Consider the following 21,260-nt stretch of genomic DNA (forward strand, 5'->3'; position numbering starts at 1 on the left):
GTGCCAAAGAATTGATGCTTTTTAACTGTGATGTTGGAGAAGACTCTTGAGAGTCCCCTGGACTGCAAGGAGATCCAACCAGTCCATCCTAAAGGAGATCAGTCCTGGGTGTTCATTGGAAGGACTAATGCTGAAGCTGAAACTCCAATACTTTGGCCACCTCATGCGAAGAGTTGACTCATTGGAAAAGATCCTGATGCTGGGAGGGATTGGGGGCAGGAGGAGAAGGGGACGACAGAGGAATAGATGGCTGGATGGTATCACCGACTCAATGGACGTGAGTCTGAGTGAACTCCGGAAGTTGGTGATGGACAGGGAGGCCTGGCGTGCTGTGATTTATGGGGTCACAAAGAGTCGGACACGACTGAGCGACTGAACTGAAGTGAGGCAGCTGAATCACCTACCAACTTCTTCCAGGGATTATCTAGGAAGCATTCAACCCAAGGGTTGACCCATCGTGCCAGCTTTGGGCAGAAACTGTTAACTCACAGCTTTCTAACCAGCATAAGCTTTCCCAAAGGGCAAGCGGAGGCTTGGAGAAAAACACATTCACATTTGGTCACTCTGCTCTGCCTAAACCCCTGTGATGGAAGAGCAGGTAGTGTCTGATGCCAAGAGCCTGAACTCACAGGCTTACCTGTCCATTCTTTTCTTCCTACCATCACTTTTCTGAGTAACCTCCATGTAGCAGGCATTGCGTGAGACACACACGGCCCAGCCTGTGACCTTGAGCAGCTGCTCATCAGCTAATGGAGGGAGAGACATGAGTGGAACTGATGTTGACAATGCACACTGATCATCTAACAGAAGCACGTGTGCAGGGAGAGTTGACTCTGGCTGGGCTGGGGGGACACTGTCATGAGGAGCCCACATTCCAGACAGGCCTTAAAAGACAGCAAGGTGGACAAAGGGCTTCCAGGCACAGAAGCATGAGCCATGGAGAAGTCCAGCAGGCTGACAGTTGGGGATGGGGGCAGAGGAGGAATGGCCAGGAGCTCACAACCAGAAATGTGGCAGACGTGTAAGTGCGCCAGTGTTTGGTGCCGGACTTTGAATACTCAACAAAGAAATACCTCCCCCGACACCCAAGCCCGCCACACACACACAATAGATGCACGGTCACCTTTGGGTTTACAAGCAAGTGCACAGAAGGTGAAGGGAAAGGGCCGAGGCCAGAGGCAGGAGATGGTTCAGCAGCTGAGTGATGCAGGAGGGAGTAGGGCAGTGGAGGCTGGGGTGAGACAAGCTGGCCACGAAGCCCTGGGCATGGACGTGTCTTACCAGGGGAGAAGGAGACCAGGAGGGAGCTGTGGACAGCTGAGCCCACAGATGAGCCTGATATCAAGTTCTAGTTAAGGAGAGGCGTATTTCCTCTTAAGTGTTTTTGCTGCTGCTGCTGCTGCTAAGTCGCTTCAGTCGTGTCCAACTCTGTGCAACCCCATAGACGGCAGCCCACCAGGCTCCCCTGTCCCTGGGATTCTCCAGGCAAGAACACTGGAGTGGGTTGCCATTTTTTGGCATTAAAACACATCACTGAGATATATGTACTCACTGATGAACTGAAAAGACAGTATCGAGGTTTCATTCCAGGAAGTGCAAAATATACTCCAGGAAAACTGCCGGTGCTGCCTGAGCAGCCTTATTTCCGCCAGGGACCCAGGGGAGGGAATGCTGTCCTGGGAGGTGGACGGAACCAGGTGCCCAGTGTTTGCCGCATGTCTGCTCTGCACAGTAGCAGGAGGACAGTGCTCAACCGCTTTCTTCTTCCTCCAAACCCAGTAACTCGACTTTTTCCACACTCCAGTGTCTTGGTGTGTAGATCAGGCATTTTCAAGGCACAGCTGACCCTTGAACAATGCGGGTTTGAAATGTGCAGGTCCACATACAAGCAGATATTTTTCAATAGTAAATTTCACAGCACAATGTGGTCCGTGGTTGGACGAATCCATGGATGCAGGGGAACCTCAGATAAGGAGGAGCCACTCTAAGTTATACTTGGATTAACCCGAATGTTGTTCACAGGTCAAATGTAGAACCAAGAGCAAAATGCTTAGCATTCTAAACCGTGGGAACAAAGTGTGGCTCCCTGAAGAAAGGCCGATAGCAGAGGCAGGTAACATAGTTGAACACGTGTTGGACAAAACACCACACGGGTGGCTTCCAGAAGCACAAAGAAGGAGACAAAGCCCTCCTTCGGGCAAGAGAACCACTGGAGGATTCCAGCAGCTGCCCCTCAGGAGAACTGGAGGGGAAGGCCAGGGGAACGAGACTTGTTTCTTACTCACATCAGGGCCCACCTTTCAAAACCCTAGGGCGCCCGGGTCACTCCAAATGCGTGAGGTCAATGCCCGATGGGTGGGTCTTCCCTGGGGAGCTGACACTACCCACTGAACAGCCTACTTGCCCTGCCCTCACTCCCTGGCTCTCTGGCCTCTCGACACCTTCCATGCTTGCTGAACTCACACTCCAAACAACTCTCTCCCTGGAAGGATCCCACCTCCCCACCAGGGAAGCTCCCAGCTTTGTGGGAGGTGGTTCTTACTTCCATCCCCCAGCTCGGCCCTTCCTGCTTATGGAGACTGGGTGATCTCAGCTCGCAGAGCCTCAGACCATGTCCCCGTAAATGTGCTCTCAAGAGGCCCCCTTACCAGCCAGGCCTTGCAGAGAAAAGAAGTCAGGTTCCTCCACTGGTCAGAACCCTTCCTCTTGCGATGCCTTCTCGCTTCCAGGAGGGACTCTCACCTCACCACGCCACTTCAGGCTGTGCTCCACACAGCAGAGTAGCCGCCAACAGTACCCCCAGGCTCCTGCCTCCCTCACTATACCCCATCTCCAGCTCTGGTGCCTCCACACTCCTGACCCTCTACCTGCGAGCACTTCTCTCCCACTGAACCCACCTCCGCTCAGCCCCCAGCACCCCCTCTGCCTTCACCAGATGGCACCTGCCAGCAGGCAATCTGCCCAGCGTTCACTGACTGATTCCTGAGTGCCAGGGCTGGGTAAGTCTCCAGGGACCCTGTGGGTCTGTCAAGTGGGAGCACTGATCCTGGGCAGGACCCGCATGGTAGGCAACTCGCAAACTCAGTTGGGCCAAGGGCTATCCGGACGGCCACCAGGAGGGCTGTTTTCATGGCCACCCATCGGCCAGCATGCCCGACGAGAGCCCCCATCCAGCCACCACGCTGCTACACTGAGGCCCACCTGAGCTAACTTCACTCTTCGTATTTCTACGACAAAATAGCTGCAATCCCATCTCTCTTGCCAGATGCCAAAAAGTTCTCCCAGAAGGTGTGTCCCTCACTGTGGAGAACACGACCCCAGAGGACCCTGTGATTTGAGCATTGCCGGAGAGACAAAGACTTTCTGGACTGAAGCTGCTGGGCCAGGTTCCCAGCCCTCTGTCTTCCTGGCCGTCTCCCTCACAGAGATTCTCCCCTCGGCTGCCTCTGCCACGTGCTTCCTCAGTCCCACTGCCTCTGACGGGGAGCAGGGCCTCATGGACTTCTCTGCGGAAGGCCTGACCTTGCTTTGCTAACACAAAAGAGGAGACAGGAGAGTCAGGAAGTGTTTTAAGAAGAGCTTTGCTTCTTGGTGAAATGACTCTCTCTGGCTCCTCCAGACACACAGTGACAACATAAAATCTGTCTGCTTCACACGTACAGCGACAGTGCCCCTCTAGTGTAGATATGCTGCTGCTGCTGCTGCTAAGTCGCTTCAGTCGTGTCCAACTCTGTGCGACCCCATAGATGGCAGCCCATCAGGCTCCTCCATCCCTGGGATTCTCCAGGCAGGAACACTGGAGTGGGTTGCCATTTCCTTTTCCAATGCATGAATGTGAAAAGTGAAAGTGAAGTTACTCAGTTGTGTCTGACTCCTAGCGACCTCATGGACTACAGCCTACCAGGCTCTTCCATCCATGGGATTTTCCAGGCAAGAGTACTGGAGTGGGGTGCCAGTGCCTTCTCCGAGAGATGCTGCTGCTGCCATAAAGATTTCTCTCACTTCTAATCTGAAGTTGTCTTCTGCTGTAAAAATACCTTGTGGAGGAAAACTACAAAGCAGCGTAGTTTCTAACGGAAATCACTCATTTTAAAACTCTGATCTATCAGTACTGATTATAAATTAGCTACTGACTTCCCCTTGGCCACTGAACTCCCCTCCCAGCTTTGTTATCAGCGGCCCACTGGACACAGCCACCGACAGCGCACACACGCAGACACACACAGACTCACACGTGTGCCATGGGCAATGTGCCTTCTGGGAGCTTCATCACCGGGTGGGGGGAAGACAGGGCTCAGGGATCTGGGAAATGTTCCATAGATACGTTCCGTGTTGCCTGGATCAAGTACTTTCAAAGTTCTTATTCTGCAACCTTTCCATCAGTCCAGACAAATACTGTTCAGAGATGGAAAGGGCAGAGGGATACAAACCAAAATCGCAAAGGAAATCCAGAAGAGTTTGGGACGGGAGGAAATGTGTTTGTATGGAGATATGGACAAGTCACAGGAAACAGCATCTGGCCATGCAGAAGTGCCAAATCTGACCCCACTGCAATCACCCCGATCAGTCACTTACAAGTGTCCTTTCTTTTTGGTCCACAAAGATCTGATAAAGATGGCATAGAAATTAATTCGAATTAAAGAAAGGAACAGTTCTGAATTAGAATCCCACTAAAGTATGGAGTATGTGAAACCATCATTTCGTAATCCAGGTCTTACTTAGATCAGTATTGTCAGATACTTTCCACACCAATGAACAAATACTGGGGGTCGCTAAACTCATTCTCTAACTTGGATGGGTGGAGGGTTTGCTAGTAAAGAAACTGAGGGTCAGATGTCCCACAGTTGAGCCTGGACCTACTCCTCCGTCTAGTTTCAGGACAAAGGAACATCGCTGCTTGCTGAGGAGGACGCCAGTGGTCACAGCGACAGTCCTGGCATGTGTACAGCATGGGGCTGTGTGCCAGGCCAGGCATTCCAGTAAGCATGGCACACAGAGTGATTCTTACTCCTCTAAACCATGCTATGAAACAGGACTACTAGTGTCCTCATTTCATGGATGAGGAAATGGGAGTCGCAGAGCAGAGCAGTCACTCGCTTGGGGGTTTGAATCCAGTCTGCTTCCAGACTCGCGCATCTTCCCCACACCGTACTGTCCGTCTCTCACACTATGCATTGACAACTGTGGGCTGGACGCACGGCCTCCCCCAGGGGACGTAATATGCAGAGCAGTCCAACACAGTTTAAAATAAATGTCCTGTTTTGTCTTAAAGTGAAGAGAAATTTTTCTAAATTAAACACACGAAAGATGGTGTGGCTCTGAGAGGTCTGCAGCTGGTTGAATTTTCTATCAAAGGTGAAAAAGATGCTGTAGACCAAGAACAAAGAAAACTGAAGTTTTTATGCTGGAAATCTGAAAGTAACATCAGGGCAGAATTATATCTGATGGGTTCTGTGAAAGCAATGTCTCCAATGCTCAAGTAAGGAGGTGAGCTTCTGAGACAGTGTGACACATGCTCTTCTAGAAACAGAAAATCTGGTTTCAAAACAATCTTCACTGTGCAAATTCCTAATTTGCTCTTTTTCTCAGAATTGTTTTTATGAGGTTTAGGTTTTACAAATTTATTTTCCCCTGTGTACATAGATGCCCTTATCAGGTGATAACCTAGTTATCAGCCAGAACCATTCAGCATAATCCAGAAACACAAGACTAACAGGAAATGCGCACTTCTCGGAGATGATTCAGCAACAGCCCTTGACAAATGACTTCAGCAACTTACCTTAGGCTTAAATGCAATGACTTTCAAAACCATCTCGACAGTGAACACCCCAGTGAAGACCATGTTCAGGATGTCCATGGCGTCATTAAACATCTTGGACTGCTCGTAGTGCTGTGGATGGAGGCAGAGGCACAGTTCTCAGGGTCTGCTCCAGATTTGCAAAAGGAGGCTCCCCAGCCCTCCAGCCCCAAGCAAGCATCCATCCCACACTTGGACATGGAGGTGACCTCCCCATCCAGCACCCTCTCCCAGTGATCCTACTGACCCTGCACGGGCACATGGCTGACCCCCCACAAAGTGCAGGAGCCTCGACAAGATGAGGGTGACTGAACAATGAAGGGAAAAGAAATCCATTTCCTCTGCTCAGGATAAAGGGAATCCACCCTTTCTCCCGCCAGGGTTTATATTCAGGCCCTTGACCCAGGTACAATGCAGAAGACACCCACAGGTCTATGGACAAACGTATGACTCAGTTAGGTCTACATTTTATGCCATTTAGGCCTATGTTCAATCAAAGTCAGTATTATCTTGACTGTATGCTTTTCCCTACATCAGCAGAGGATCCTTTTCATTCATAAAGAATTCCTCAATTTAAGGAAAGGGCCAGAAAATGTATCCTTGGCTGTCTTTAGAGCCATTTTCCAGACAACACCGGTTTGCTCAAATCCTTACAGTCAGTGGGAAACTGAAACTAGACCTCGGCCACTCTCGTCCTGGCACAACAGCCATCAGGCAGTGTGAGTGCTGGAAACGGTCAGTCCCGCTCTGAAATTCAACATGGCCAACTGATGGGAGCTGCAGCTCCTGCTCCCAGCATGAACAAGGAGAGGAGGTCACACAGGTCAGACTCCATACTCCACGAACCAGAAAGTTTCCCACCGTCATGCTGAGAGTGACTTGAGGATAAGAATGTCACTCAGATGGTCCCAGGGCAAAGTGCCTGACACAAGTCATCCAGCATCAACTCTGTCTCCCACTTTACCAACAAAGAAAGCCAGGCCTGGCGGATGAAAATAACTTGCCCTGGATCACCCAGGGGCTGAGGAGTCAAGTCAGGATTGAATCCCCTGTCTTTTCAGCTCCACACTGACAGAGCTTGAGTCCTCACCCACTCCCTGGCCACAGGAGCCCACAGGAAAGGTTTACAGACTGGAAGGCCATGCTAAGGCTCCACAGAAATGTCACTGATGGTCACAATGTATATACAGTCAGTCTCTTATGCAAAAGAGTGCCTGTAAACTCCTGCCCTGGCAACTGCTAGCCAGAATGGGAGTCTGGCCAAACTGCAGCCCAGACTCATCCGAAAAGCAAAGCCTTCCTCCTGTGAGGGGGCGGCATTCCACCCTCAGGATCTGGGGCGTGGGGCTGCGCCGAAGGCCCACATGTGATCCGCGTGGCTGTCTCCATTTTTACCTGCATGGCCAAGCAGAGTGTGTTGAGCATGATGAGGACAAACATCATGTATTCGAAAGGCGAGGAGTTCACCACGTACCAGAACTTGTACTGGTAGGGGTTTTTGGGGATGTATCTCCGCAGCGGACGTGCCTTCAAGGCGTATTCAACACACTGACGCTGCAATGGCAGAAAAGAGCAACGGGGGATCCTGAGCACGTCTATGGAAGAAGGACACAGTTCTCGTCTGCCCTGAAAAGCCGGTGCACACCTACTGGGAAGGACCATGGATGACGGGAAACCGCCACAGCAACCCCCAAGGGTACCACTCAGCATCACTGACAATGGACCCCCAGATCCATCACCTCATCCACCCCCCACAGCAGCCTTGGAGGGTACGTGGAACAGCCAACGTGCTTTCATTTTGCTTATTAAAAGACTGAGGTCCTGTAGTGCATTAAGCAGAGATGCAAGGCCTTGATCCCCATCTCTGCCTGCCATTCCTCAATGCTGGAATGGTGGAATTCTCCTGCCCAGGAAAAGAAGCCAAGTAATGAGAGGCAAGGAAATCCTCAAGAATCAGAGGGGCTGGGCTGATTCCCTGAGACTGGAGGTCCCACATAAGACATCACCCAGAAGGAGAAGCGAGGGTGTTAACCCTGAGCATCTAGTGGTGAGTGAGCTGAGTGTCTGCTGAGAACTTATGAGGCTCAGGAGCTCGTTGAGTTCATCTCAGAACCCCAGGACATGGTCTGTGATGACAGCCAGGGCACTGCCCCAGGCACTCACATGGGGGCCGAGACAGTGCACCGCGTGCAGCCAGCACAGAGGAGCCTCCAGCCTCGAAAGCCTGCAGCTCAGCATCAGACCCTCCTGGCTCCTTGGCCCTCACTGACCCCTATTCTCGGCTCTGTCTCTGGATTCTGACTTTGGACAGGCTCCTCTCCATCCAAGGCCTGGCTCTGCTGTGACCTCACATACTGCCTCTTGGGACCCCTGATCGGAGCCTCTTTGGGACCTTGTGGTGACCTAGTTTGAGCTCGGCTGCTGCTTGGGTCCTGCCCTGACGCTCTTCTTCCTTGGCGGTGGTCAGGAGGGTGAAGAGCTGAGCCAGGCCTCCCTCAGACTGTGGCTGATACAATCTGCAGGCGCACCTGACGAGAGTGACATCTCCCTGAAAACCCGGCAGTCCTCGTGTTTCCCCTGGCGGGGATGCTATAGCCCGAGACAGACGGTCTCACCACGCATGGCCACTTCCCCCCAGGAAGCCCGGGCTGGCATATGACCCTTGCTCACTATGTAATCATCAGAGATGGCTACTGATAGAGGGCCTGGGGGAAACTCCCAAAACACAATCTCCATCTCACAGACTACTTTTCAGGGCTGAAAGTTAACTCGTTAATGTCCTCAATTTAAAAGAGATAAGGGAGCTAACCCAGACAGGAGGGGGGAAGCACCCACAGTCACAGAGCAGGTTCAGGGAGAATACGACCAGACCCAGTCTCCCAGCCCTCTCACATCATCAAGCAAGCAGAGCCAAAGGCCCCCATGTCTGTCAGCTTGGTTAAAACGAGGTGCAGGGTCAAGAGAGAGTGGTTCCAGTGCAATCTTGGTCTCAAGGTTAAAGTTAGTAACTTTCCCTGTGCTGTGAGAGGGTACTTCCTTCTAAGTCAGTGGTTCTCAACCAGGGGACATTTGACAATGTCTGAAGATGTTTTTGGTTCTTGCCAAAAACAGTGCAGAATGGGGGGCGGTGCAGAAGGTGCTGCTGGAATCTAGTGGGTAGAGGCCAGTGATGCTTCTAAACCATGCACAGGAAGCACAACAGAGAGAATTATCCAGCCTCCAGGGTCAACAGACCCAAGGTTGACAAAGTCAAGGCTATGCCCCGCCAGGGACTGTGCGAGTATCAGGGGGTGTTCTCTGTCCCCAAGCCACACCACCCTGCATGACGCTGAGCTGTTACAGGTAGGTCATGACCACACAAGGCGGCCAAGGTATTCTGGCTTCTCACCCACATGTGGGGGTAAATTTAAAAATTACCGCCTCATCTGTCTCTGGGTAACTAACTCTCAATACTGATGACTCAGATTGGCTGAGAGTATGCTCTGAGCAGGGCCTGAGCCCCAGGGGCAGAGAGCAGGTGGGCACCCTGCTCTGCACGTGGGGAAAGCCATCAAAAGAGAGATCAGTCCTCTTTAACTCAAGGGACGGAAGCCCAAACAGTGTGTGACTTTAACCTGATTTTTGTCCAGCTCACAGTTCTTATACTCTTTCTCTCCCTGCTCCTGAAATGTGACGATGACGAAGCCCACGAAGATGTTCATCATGAAGAATGCGACAATGATGATGTAGATGATGAAGAAGATGGAGATCTCCACACGGTAGTTGTAGATGGGGCCCACATTCTCTCCGTTCGAATCGATGGCTTTGTACAGCAACCTGGAGAGCAGAGAACCAGTCAGCACCAGCCCCACTGCCTTCTGAGTGCCTCTGGGGGCACTGACAGTGGGAGCCCTCACTAGGAGCCCACCCCAAGTGCCCTGGATACACGGTGGTCCCCCAGGAAGCCTCCTGAGCATCAGGCCAGGCAGCCCAGCACCTGGGGGAGGAGGGAGCACCTGGGATGTATTTGTGAACTGATTGCTCTGAGAACCAAGAAAGATTTACAAGTATTGAATAATGCTCCTTCCTAGTCGCAGACAGAAGAGAGGAAGAACATCACACGCAAGTCTTTGGTGGAACGGAAAGCTATAAACACGAGAGCACAAGTAAGCAGCCAGGGCAATTCCAAAGAACTACAAGAGGTTCCCCAAACTGAAACAGGCACTACCGTGAAATACGTGCCAAGCAGAACTCTGAGCAGAAGGAGGGGAGATTACTGCAGCAGCCTCCAGTTCGATTCACGCCCATTCCCATGCAGACGCAGCCTCTCCGAGGACTAACTGCACGCCGCCCTGTGCTGGATGCTTGTGCGTCCAACTGGAAAGGTGGACACACTGCAGTCCTGTCTCACAGAAGCTCAGGGAGGGGTCTCAGTGTCCAAGGTCAAGGTCAAGGTCCTGGGGGGCAGACTCAGAGTGGAGCCCATCTGCCTTGAGCCCCAAGCTCATTCATTTTCCTGCCATCAGATTTGCTAAAGTGACATGTTTAAAATCTGAGGCCACAGCCAGTGCCTCTGAGAGTGCAAGCTCTCACCCCATGCTCCCCTCCCCCAGGGCCAAGCCCCATCCAAGTGTCCTTTTATTCTGCAGGTACTCCACACATCCAGAGTCCTGCCAGCCCGTCCACCCTGCACAGCTCCTCTGGGCATGACAACTTGACATGCAGAACACCACCAGTGTATGTATATTCTGGTGGCAGGAGCTGGGGTGCCATCAGAGAGCAGAGAACAAGAAACGTGTAAGAGACTCTCCTTTTGTATTCTACTTCCCTCCCCTTTTCTTACTCCACCCGTCAAAACCCAAGTCACTCCTCAGGGCCCCGTGCTACATGTCACTGATGCACCAGGTCTCTCCTGCCTGGCTTGGCTGAGGACACTGACTACATGCGGGCTTTGAAAGGGGGAACCATGTCTAGACAGCTCCGTTCCTTCCACGGGGCTTAATACAGTGTGCTGCGGACAGCTAACATCAAGAGCACATTTCATGAACAACCGAGTGAGTGCATCAGTGAAAGACATGACACGCCGGTATGTATTAGGACTCGGAGTGAACGGACAGCCCGGGACACAATCAAGGGCCTCTCTAGGACAGCGTAATGGCTTCACTGATGGGGCGACACAGGGGCTGGCCTGAAAAAGGCCTCTGGGGATTCCCCATTCCCATCCAGGGATGCCCCCCTCACCCCATCCCAGCTTCTCAAATCTGAGAGTCCTGGCAGCTGCCCATAGAGGTGAATCATTCACCGAATCAGACAGCGGAGCCCTGTGCATCAGGAAGTGACTGCTAAGTGGCCCAAAGTTACAAAGTCAGAGAAGAGGCCTGCAAAGCTGGAGAAAAGCAACAGGACTCGCTCCAGGAGAGACGGCTCAGCCCAGGGTGCTTTCGAAGCAGCAGGGGCATCCCTAGGAGACACATGGTCCTGGTACTCACGCGGGCCAGCCCTCGAACGTGGAGACTGTGAACAGAGCCATCATAGCCGAGAGGACGTTGTCAAAGTTGAAATCACTGTTTTGCCAGATCCTCTCACGGACCACAGGACTATCAACATCCCCATCCTTGTAGAGGATGAAGAGCCCCCTAGATAGGAAAAGAGGTGGGGTCACCCAAGCTGGACATGGAATGGGATGACACGCCAATCCCTCTGCAACCCCGGGCACCATCCCGCTCGGTCCACAGCCAGGCCACAGCTCTGAGCACAGCACAGGCTGCCCTTCTCCATATCCTGGCCTGTGTTTAGTCTACTCTTCGGTTCAAATAACCAGTTAAACGAGTATTCTCCAGAGCTACCAAGCAGACACCTAGCACATGCCTGATCACAAAGGAGAACTACTGAACAAGAACCATCTCTCCTACAATGGGCTCCAAGTGTGCAATGAAGAACCAAGAGCTTTGGCCGTGCAGAATTCCACAGCTCTGGGAAACCAGCCCAGGCCTCCTCTTATCTCTGTCTTAGTTTTAATTGAATTCCTTTTCTGATAGTAGCAATATTCCCAGCTTTCTTTCCAAAAGAATTCTGTAATTGCTGGCACACAGTATTTCTCATACAATTTCACTTCTGGAAGGGTTCCAGCCCCTTTGTTCCACAGAAGAGGAGGCTGACATAGTGAGGGACGGGAAGGCTTCCATGCTGTCACCTCCATGGGGACCCCCCCAACCCACAGTGTGAACAGGGCCCCCAAAGCCCACAGCCACAGTCACACGGCAGTCAGATAACTCTCTGAGAGCCCTGACCGCTGAAAAGAAGTGCCCAGTGAGCCCCCAGTGCAAGCGGCCCAGCCGTGGCTGGCGACATCTCAGGACGGGGACACAAGAACATCTACGCTAAGGTCTCAGCACTTCAGGCTGTGGTTCCGTGTCTGCCTTCAGAGTCAGGTGCATGAGCTGGAGCAAGAGGAATGAGTATTCACCACCTGCTCTCTCCTGTCACCATTACTGTGAATGAAAACGAGACCAAAAGGCAGGTGAGGGGAGCACGTGGGGAGAAGCAGCCTGGGACTTAAGTCAGCAGAGGCGGCCAATCCTGGACTCCCGGCAGGTTGAGCTCTGAGTTCTGGTTTGAGGAAAAACTTGGATACATGGCTGTAGGGAGAGCTAATTGTTATTGTAAGTTTTAGTGCCCATCCTTCAGTTTACTGATTCTACACCAAACATCAAAAGTCATCAGTCCATTCGCTCTCTTTTTTAAAATATAAGGAATCTTTGCTTCTTTTCTTTTTAAAACAAAACAAAACAAAAAATTTATTTGGCCGCACCAGTTCTTAGTTGCAGCATCTAGTTTGCTGATCAGGGAACGAACATAAACCCGAGCCTCCTGCATCGGGAGTGTGGAGTCTTAGCACTGGGGAAGATGGGGAGCTCCTCATGTGTCCATTCTTTAGGGGTGATCAAAAGCTCCGGAACCGGCCTGAGGTGTCGCTCGTAGCACAATAGGGCTGTATGAAATGCCACTGAACTGTGCAGTGTGAAGAGGTCAATTTTATGTTCTGTGAATTTCACCTCAAAACCAACTCCTCCATCTTTCCAGCTATGAGCTGAGCTCTCAGGACTCTTGTCCTCTACAACAAAACCTTCAGAGACACTAAATATGAACAAATCCTTGAAGCTCTCTATCTGTTCTTCCGAATTCCCCACTCCCACGTTCAGGACAGGCTTCCTGGGCGGCTCAATGGTAAAGAATCTGTCTGCCAATGTAAAAGACATGAGTTTGACCCCTGGTCTGGGAAGGAAATGACAACCGACTCCAGTATTCTTGCCTGGAGAACCCCCTGGACAGAGGAGCCTGGTGGGCTACAGTCTCTGGGATCATGAAGAGTCTGACGCGACCAAGCGGCTACAGAGCAACAACGGTCAGGACACTCACCTGCACTCTTCGGGGTTACTTTTGGCTTCGTCTGTGCAGCGATAGAACTTTCCCTGGACACAAAACAGACAGGCAGTCAAACTCTGGTTCCCCCTGAAGAGACGGGCTCGGCTCCGTGCTCAAGGGCCCTGCCCTGTACCTTGAAGAGCTGGACCCCGATGCAGGCGAACATGAACTGGAGGAGCGTGGTGACGATCATGATGTTGCCAATCGTCCGGATGGCCACGAAGACACACTGGACCACATGCTGGGGAAAGGGGCGGGGAGCGGACAGGGGGCTGTTACTTGCCTGTGCTATTTTAGCCGCAGGGTGAACTAATACCAGCCAAGATTTTCTATGATTACGTGCATTTTTCTATGCGTTTCCTACTTGACAGTCCTCTATGCCTTGCCTTGCAGGTAGTGATCTATGGCGAGCTCCCCTCAGTGCATCGTGGCCACTTGGGAGGGACGCCCTGTAAGCAGCTGCTCCTTGGTTTCCTTGAAAGCAGTGAGCTTAGGGTAGAAGAAGAGCCATGGGGCACAGCAGTAGCTGGCACACAAGCCCTTCTTATGTACCCCATAAGATGACTTGGGAAAATGTTAACCCTCTGGCCTTTTGTACAAACTCCCTAAGAACAGAGCTAAAGACTGAACTATACCCAAAGGAATACTATTTATAATGAAAAAAAGTAATAAAGTATGACAGTAGTCAGATAAAGAAAAATATTTTAAATTAACAAAAATTTTAAAATAGCAATTTTTAAAATGCTACCAGCACTTGGGAGGGGTAGCCTCATTGACTAGAAATGTTCTTTCTAAGCCAAAACCCACTTGAAAAATCCATCAGGCCTCAGCCAAGCTCCAGCCCAGGAAAGTCGATGATGACAGCTAACCCTGACCAAAGCTAGTCCAGCCTGGGGAGGAATCCGAACCTTAAGTCCTTTCGCTCTGTTGATGGCCCTGAGAGGCCTCAGGACCCTTAGGACCCTCAGAATCTTCACAACAGAGATGGCACTGGATCTAAGGGAAAGAGCAGAGGAAAGAAAGCAAGCAGAGTGTATCACAGTCGGTAAAATGCTGCGAGATGATTTCACTGCAGTGCGATGATGGTGGGACCCCAAGGAGCAGAGCCAATCTCTCCCCACAGGAGGACGGGTCTACTCCTTCCCATCCATACTCCACCACAGTCCTGGATCAGAACTCACGGAGCCCTGAGTCACACAGCTGATGCAGCAGAGATGCGACTCTGGGTGCGCCTGGTTCTTCCCACCTGATGTCTACTCTAGGTGTGACCTGGCTGGGTTGTGCTGGTTTGGTTTTCTAAGTTTGGAGGCCCTGCTGTGCTGCTCTGATGCTGGGCTTCCCTGGCCTTCAAGGAGGCTGCTGCTGGGTGGGAGAGATGGGCAACTGCAAGCCAATGTGCAGGAGTGGCAACAGAGGGAAGGCAGCCAGGGGAGCATGCCTCGGTGGGGCTCTGGGAAGGCGCCCTGGAGATGATAGCCAGGTGAGTACCTGGGGGTGATGGAATTACCTAGACAAACAGGGAAGGGGCTCCAGCCGAGGGGGGCAGCACCTGCTCAGGCCCTAGAAGGGAGGCTGCGGCTGGTGGAGAATGGCAGGTGGCTGAGTGTGGCCGCAGCACGAGCTCTCAGCAGGCAGTGGGTGGGGGCGGAGAGCCAGGCACAGCCGGGAGCCCCCGGGAGCTGCAGAGATACTCGTGAGAATGTCCGTTTAGGCTACGGCTACACGGCTCCCCACACTGGGCACTGAAGGGAGGTGAGGGAGAGGGTTAGCACAGGGCAGCTTCGGCAGGGGTCCTCATCTTCTGATGGGGACAGAGCCTCTTATTCACCTTTAGTTCAGAGGCCGTGTGCACACAGGGCTCTTCTATGGAGAAAATGGTGGTCAGCACCCAAGCAGAAGTGCTTTGAAGTCCACAGGAAAGCAAGCCCCCCCGCCCCCAGACGCTCCCACTGGAGCCTCTGCCCCACGCCCCCAGATACGGCAAGCTGCGGCTATTCCCCACTAGAAATCACTCAACGCCATGGAAAGGCCCCGAGGCTCTAACTTGCAGCTTTGCCCTTCCCAGATAAAACTTTTAGAGACTGGAAGAAAAGGGTCACAGCAGCAGATTTATCCTGGACAGCAAAGAAGCCTTTGATCCTCCAGCTAGAAGGGCTAAAGAGGCCACCTCGTACTACCCTTCCTGTTCAGAAGTGGAATGGAGATCTCAGGAAAGGAGGCCCCCCAGGACCTGAAGAGCCCACCGAGAACCCAGGCTAGAGCCCAGCTGCCCTCCCTCCTAGTTCAGACTTCCCTCACCCTCTTTTGAAAACAAAACAAAAAAATCAGAGAATAGTGAGCACAGCCCAGCAAATGGCATAAACAGAAAAACAGAAGCACAAGGAAGCATGCGCTGTCACAATGCTTTCTGGTGTGGGTACAAATTAAGCTTTCCAGTTAACTGAACGCCAGTTCAGTTTATAAAAGCGTTAGTCACTCAGTTGTGTCTGACTCTGTGCCACCCCACGGACTGTTACCCTCCAGGATCCTCTATCCATGGAATTCTCCAGGCAAGAATACTGGAGTGGGTTGCCATTCCCTTCTCCAGGGGATCTTCCTGACCTAGGGATTGAAACTGGGTCTCCTGTATTGCAGGAAGATTCTTTACCATCTGAGTCACCAGGGAAGCCCCTCACATAGACCTGCCTGCCCAACAGTCCTGTGTACACACACACACACACACACAGAATACTTACTGGATCCCAAATGACACCAAAGACACCCCAACAACCAGCATATCCAGTAAGTTGAAGTAGTTCCTGCAGAAAGCGCCTTTGTGGAGGAAAGCGCCAAAGGTCATCATCTGTGAGCAGAATCGTAAGTGATTTAGTGTTTTTTTCTCTTTGTTTTTCTTTCCAGGGGAAAAGAAACCTGGGCTCTTTACAAAATCTTGAGCAAAGTATGACTTTATGAACAAGTGTGGGTTAGGAAGCCAGAAACGCAAAGCAACAGGGCCGAGTAATAACCAAATGCTTTGTTCAAAAATGAAAAAAGGGCAGTTGATTCCCAACACATTTTAAAAGAACACACCAACTGGGACTTCGTTATGGCGATGACAAATTTCAAATATGATTATATCACTGGCACGTCCAAAGGCTCTGTCTCGGGGTGGTCCACATGACCAGGTTTCTCAGGATGCAATCGCTGCCCAGACAACCTGGCTTCCCCATAAAACTCTGGTTCCAGCCCCTCTGAGATGCCAGCACAGCCCATGTTGCTCCAACTCAGGCTTCTCAGTGGGGCTAGAAGTGCCGGAGCCCTGGCCTCACACACACAGTTGACAAAGACACTGACTTCATTTCCCCAGGCCCCATACTGCTCTTAACAGTCCCGAGTGATCTGTCCTTTTCCAAGGGCTCCTGCAAGTCCAGCTACGCTGGCACATGCCAAGTGGGGCTCAGAAGCTGCCACGAGTACCTCATCTGCTCTCTAAGCCACGCCGCAAGTGCCCGGAGCCCACACTGCAGGTGCTCACTGAGCTTCCTAAGTAAGGAGCTTAGTGAGGAAATGCCCCAGAGAAAAAACTGAAAAACACATGGAGTTACTGCTTATTTTTTAAAAAGATGGGGGAATTTTCAGATAAGTACAGGAGAGGAAGAGCTGGGAGTTAATCATACTAGACCACATGTTACTGCCAATAATCAATCCTCTTTGACCCACAAACTACAACAAAAAGCCCACTTCAAATGTAACCCAGTAACCAAACAGCCTTTCAAACCTTCCCCAGGCTGTCAGGAACCACCCTTTCAATGTCAGCTGCTTCTCAGAGATTCTCCACTTTCGGAATCCCTCTTGTTTTAGCTTATTTTCCACTCTCTAAGATTTCTTCAAAATGAGGATTGATTTGGAAGATTTAAGTCACTGGGGCAAATACATAGAAAGTGAAAAGTAGTAATTGTGAGGGTTTTTTTCTTTTAAATAAACCTGTATCTCTTTGCCCTGAAAGCCACTTCACTGAACAACTTAAAAATGTGGAAAGGAAAATAAAATCTCAATTAACCAGGCTAACAGGCTAAGGATGACATTTCCAAATTCAGTCTGAGGAGATGGCGAATCACCAAAAAAGAAAACCTGGGATGGAGCACAGGCCAGGTGGGCACTGCTGCACCCCACACCCTGAGCCTTCAGCTGCGATGCCCGTCACCATGGAGGCGGTGGTAGAATCTGCTCACCGATCCAGGCAGCATCTCACTTCAGACCACATTCAACCACATTCCTGATGGCAGGAAAATGAACTCAAACATCTAGAAGATTTTTAACAAAGGTTTAAACAGAGGTTGGTTGGTCAGTACTGTGCTAATATTTTCATTAGCCAAAAAAAAAAAAAAAGAGAGAGAGAGAGAGAAGGACAAAAAGTAACTACTCTATTGCCTGGAATGTTAACTGAGGTTTTATTTTACAGAAGATTTTGTAAAGAGCCCAAGTTCCATGGTAGTCTACATGAAAATACTTTTTTTTTTTTTTGTCCTGAGATGCATACACAAAAACCCCAACATGGTTTAAAGAAACTTGTGGTTAGAAGTCCCCATATCCCTGAGGGTCTCCCCACCAGGAGATGCTGCAGGCCACACTGTCCCAGGACTTCAAGGATGCACACCCCTGGGCAAGTCTGGGGTTCTGGGATGTCCGCTGTGGGTCTCCAGACTTCCGAGTCCATAGAAATGGAGGCTGGGTCACCCAAGGTGGCCTTCAAAACCAGGACGCAAACCACATGCAGCAATGGCGACTGGCAGCTCATGCATGGGCAGTACATTCTGGGCACCCTGTCCAGAGGGTGCTCTTTTTGTTTGTGTAAATGTAAGCCCATCCATTAAAACATATATATCTTAACACAGAGAGACCCATGGTATCTTGCAAATCTTGTTGCAAGAAAATAGTGTGTTACTATTTCCGGGCACTGGAAACATAATGCAGTCAAAGAAACGAGAGAGACGCTTCCTCTGTAAGAGGAAGGCGTTTCCTCTGACTTCGAGGTCAGGAAGGGTGGAAGAAAGTTCACACACAGCACTGGGCCGGTTGTCAGGTGACAAATTTCAGAAGATACTAAAAAAAGGAGCAAAATGTAATTCCCAATCACTATTAGGAAGCCAAAGTAGCTCCCACATGCATTCAAAGGTTTTTTGAAGAAACAGCAACAAAAGGTTGAATGGTTACAGGAAAAAAAATCCTTTGATTTAAAAAAAAAAAAAAAAGTAGAGGTTGATCACAGAGGACAAAAACTGAAAATAGCCAAAAGCACGTCACGTGTCTTGGCCATGTGTCACACACAGGAGCAGGCCCCTGAAACACACTCCTGTGATACCTGTTACCTTTAAAACGATCTCAAATGCAAAAGTACCAGTGAAGACATAATCTGCATAACCTAGCATCTGGAAGGTAAACAAAGAATTGCCAGCGTTATTGCTACTGCTGCGTTAGAGTATGCAAGGATCCATGAAAAAGCCGTTACCTTCAACAGGATTTCAACAGTAAAGATGGCTGTGAAAGCATAGTCAAAGTAACCCAGTATCTGCAAGGCACAACACGTGGAGATGAGAAAATGGCATCTGGACAACTCCCGACAGCCCACATTCGCTCAGAGACCCGTCATCCCGGGAGGAGCCTGTCACCCTGGAGGGAAGTGCAGAGATGCTCCAAGGGCCCCACTCGGTCCATCAGAGCTCTGGGCACACTTACCTCCTGTGACCACTCTTGCTGACTCCCCTCCCAGCCCTGTGTTCTGGGCAGCAGAGGCTCACTTAGCAAAGTGTTTTATTAATAACCTTTGTTCATCGGCACACGATGCTGATAAGATACTTGTGGTGTCAGATTAATTAGTCTCACACACATTTTAGATCCTTAACTGCCCTTTTGGTAGAATGAAATACGCTGCCCTCCTGCTGAGCTTCAGATTGGAGGGAAAATGTAAACAAAGGTATAAGTGGCATCAAAGGGGGTCTTGTGTCCCCTTCTAATTCCCACCCATTCAGTCAGGGAGCCAACACCTTCCTCCACTGACGCGCCGGGCTGGATAAATCTGCAAGGAAGAGTTTCACTGATCCTCTTCCACCCGCCCGCTGCTCTGTGTCTAACGCTGCACTCTCTCCCTCAAGGCAGGTTTTCTCCTTGCTGGGCCCATTTTATCAGCACTCCCCCAAATACCACCGACATTATAGCCGCTGCAGTCCTGTCTCCCCTTCTAGGGTCCCTGCTTCTCCACAGATCTGGGGGGCAGGAGGGAGGGCAGGTGGACGGCAGCAGGCCTCAACTAAGGAGGCTCACAGGAAGTCCTCAGCCACGCACAGGGCAGCTGGGACCCTCCAGTGGAATCGGCCACCTTGGCTGCTTATCTTCACGACAACTGGGCTGTACAGTTTGGGGGAACAAAAGAGACCAGCGCTGGAAGGTAACCCGTGGAGCCCACTCAGGCCGACTCCGTTCATTTCCCAGATGCGGATGCTGAGAACAGAGGCAGCTGCTCAGGCCAGGCGGCCAGTCTCTGCATCACTGGCATGGGGCCAGGCCTTTGAGATGCTGGTCGAGAGCCCTGGGCCCTGCTGTGTGCATGTGGGACCCACCCCAGGGGAGTCCTCACTGCTATGAGACTAAGACGAGAACCTCTGCTTCAAAGGCCAGCTGTCCTCCCCGAAGTTCTCTCTTCAGACAGCATTATTCATTTTCCAAACTGCTTCCATTTGGGGATTTATAAATTTTGCTGGAACACTTCTGGTATAACTGTGTTTCTGTCCAGCCAATTAAAGGTCTTTCGCAGGACACCACGGAGGCCGCCCACAAGGAGCCCTGTCCCTCACCCTTATCCCCTCCAAGGTCACAGCAGGTTTCTGTGTGTGTTGAAAGCGGGTGGGGCACCAAGAAACACACAGCTTCTGGCAAGCCAACAACCCGGCCTGGTACCGAGGGGCAAGGCTCTCGGACTCAGGTTGCTCTCTGTTCACTCTGCCTACTTTTTCTTTTTCACTAATAACTCAGCTAAGGTTAAAAAAAAAAAAAAAAACCCGCTGCTAGATCTCAGTTATATGATGTATCTAAGGTAATCAAACTCACAGACAGAAAGCAGAAGGGTGATTGTTAGGGCTGGGGCAGGTGGACATGGGCATAAAGTTCCCCACATAAGGTGAGTAAGCTCTGGAGATCTGCTGTCCAACATGGTACTCAGAACTAAGGATACTGTCTTGTATCCTTAAGAATTTGTTAAGGAAAAGCTCATGCTAACTGTTCTGACCACAGTCAAATATAAACAGTGCAATATTTTTAAAAGCAAGACACACATTCATGTGAACATCTATTTAAAAAGAACAATAACATTTCTTGGAAAAGGCAGCAGGGAAATAAACCCATGGGGAAGTAATTACAATAAAAACTAGAATATGAGGCCTGCAGGTAAACAAACTCTTGGTCAATCTGTGTTCTAGGATCAGTTTGTGACCTAGTCTGTCACACAATGGTACTTTTTCCCGAAACAGCTTTCCCTCTCTGTGTCTCATCTTTATGATGGAACTGATGACACCCTGTTGTGCTTTATTCCATCTGAGCATTTAGATAGAGACCTCAGGAACCTTAACAAAAGCTGTAACCCCTGGGTACAGGTTGAGACAGGCTCAGGGCTCCATCTTTACGTCACCCAGCCACGCTTTGAGGGGAAGATCTTTTCATCTTCATATCAGGATGCCCATTATCTCATCAGTCTCAGAGATTGGGTTTGCCAGGCTTCAAACCAAAAGCACAGGAAATGGAAAGACAGCACAGGGCTTGGTTGTCACAACTGAAGTCATGGGGCACTGATCTGGTGACTTGTCTAAATCCACAAATCTCAAAAGTCTCTTGTACAGAAAGAGGCACCACAAGGGCAAGGCAGCAACCCCTGACAGCCTCGCACACTGGTGGGCCTGCCTCCCCGGGCGGCTTTCTGGGAGGTCAGCTGAAACTGCGCTACAGCATCAAGGCCTGGCAGTCCACAGGCTACCGTCTTGTGAAGCTGTCTTGCCTCTGGATTGCTCTCAGTGCTTATGGCTGACCTGCT

General features: G+C 50.8%; 1 protein-coding gene across 22 annotated transcripts in view; it reads right to left on the reverse strand.

Annotated features, from left to right (window-relative positions):
• Positions 1 to 21,260, reverse strand: part of CACNA1D (calcium voltage-gated channel subunit alpha1 D) — a 362,663-nt gene that overhangs the window by 74,898 nt on the left and 266,505 nt on the right. For all 22 annotated transcript variants that reach the window (XM_061396674.1, XM_061396665.1, XM_061396667.1 and 19 more), the window contains 9 exons: positions 18,690 to 18,749; positions 15,937 to 16,043; positions 14,110 to 14,197; positions 13,335 to 13,442; positions 13,196 to 13,248; positions 11,266 to 11,412; positions 9,412 to 9,613; positions 7,193 to 7,351; positions 5,780 to 5,890 (listed from right to left, as the gene is read on the reverse strand). In XM_061396674.1, the coding sequence (XP_061252658.1) occupies positions 5,780 to 5,890; positions 7,193 to 7,351; positions 9,412 to 9,613; positions 11,266 to 11,412; positions 13,196 to 13,248; positions 13,335 to 13,442; positions 14,110 to 14,197; positions 15,937 to 16,043; positions 18,690 to 18,749 (1,035 nt within the window). The remainder of the gene's footprint in view (positions 1 to 5,779; positions 5,891 to 7,192; positions 7,352 to 9,411; positions 9,614 to 11,265; positions 11,413 to 13,195; positions 13,249 to 13,334; positions 13,443 to 14,109; positions 14,198 to 15,936; positions 16,044 to 18,689; positions 18,750 to 21,260) is intronic.

The sequence above is a fragment of the Bos javanicus genome, chromosome 22, assembly GCF_032452875.1.
Source record: "Bos javanicus breed banteng chromosome 22, ARS-OSU_banteng_1.0, whole genome shotgun sequence".
NCBI classification, from domain to species: domain Eukaryota; kingdom Metazoa; phylum Chordata; class Mammalia; order Artiodactyla; family Bovidae; genus Bos; species Bos javanicus.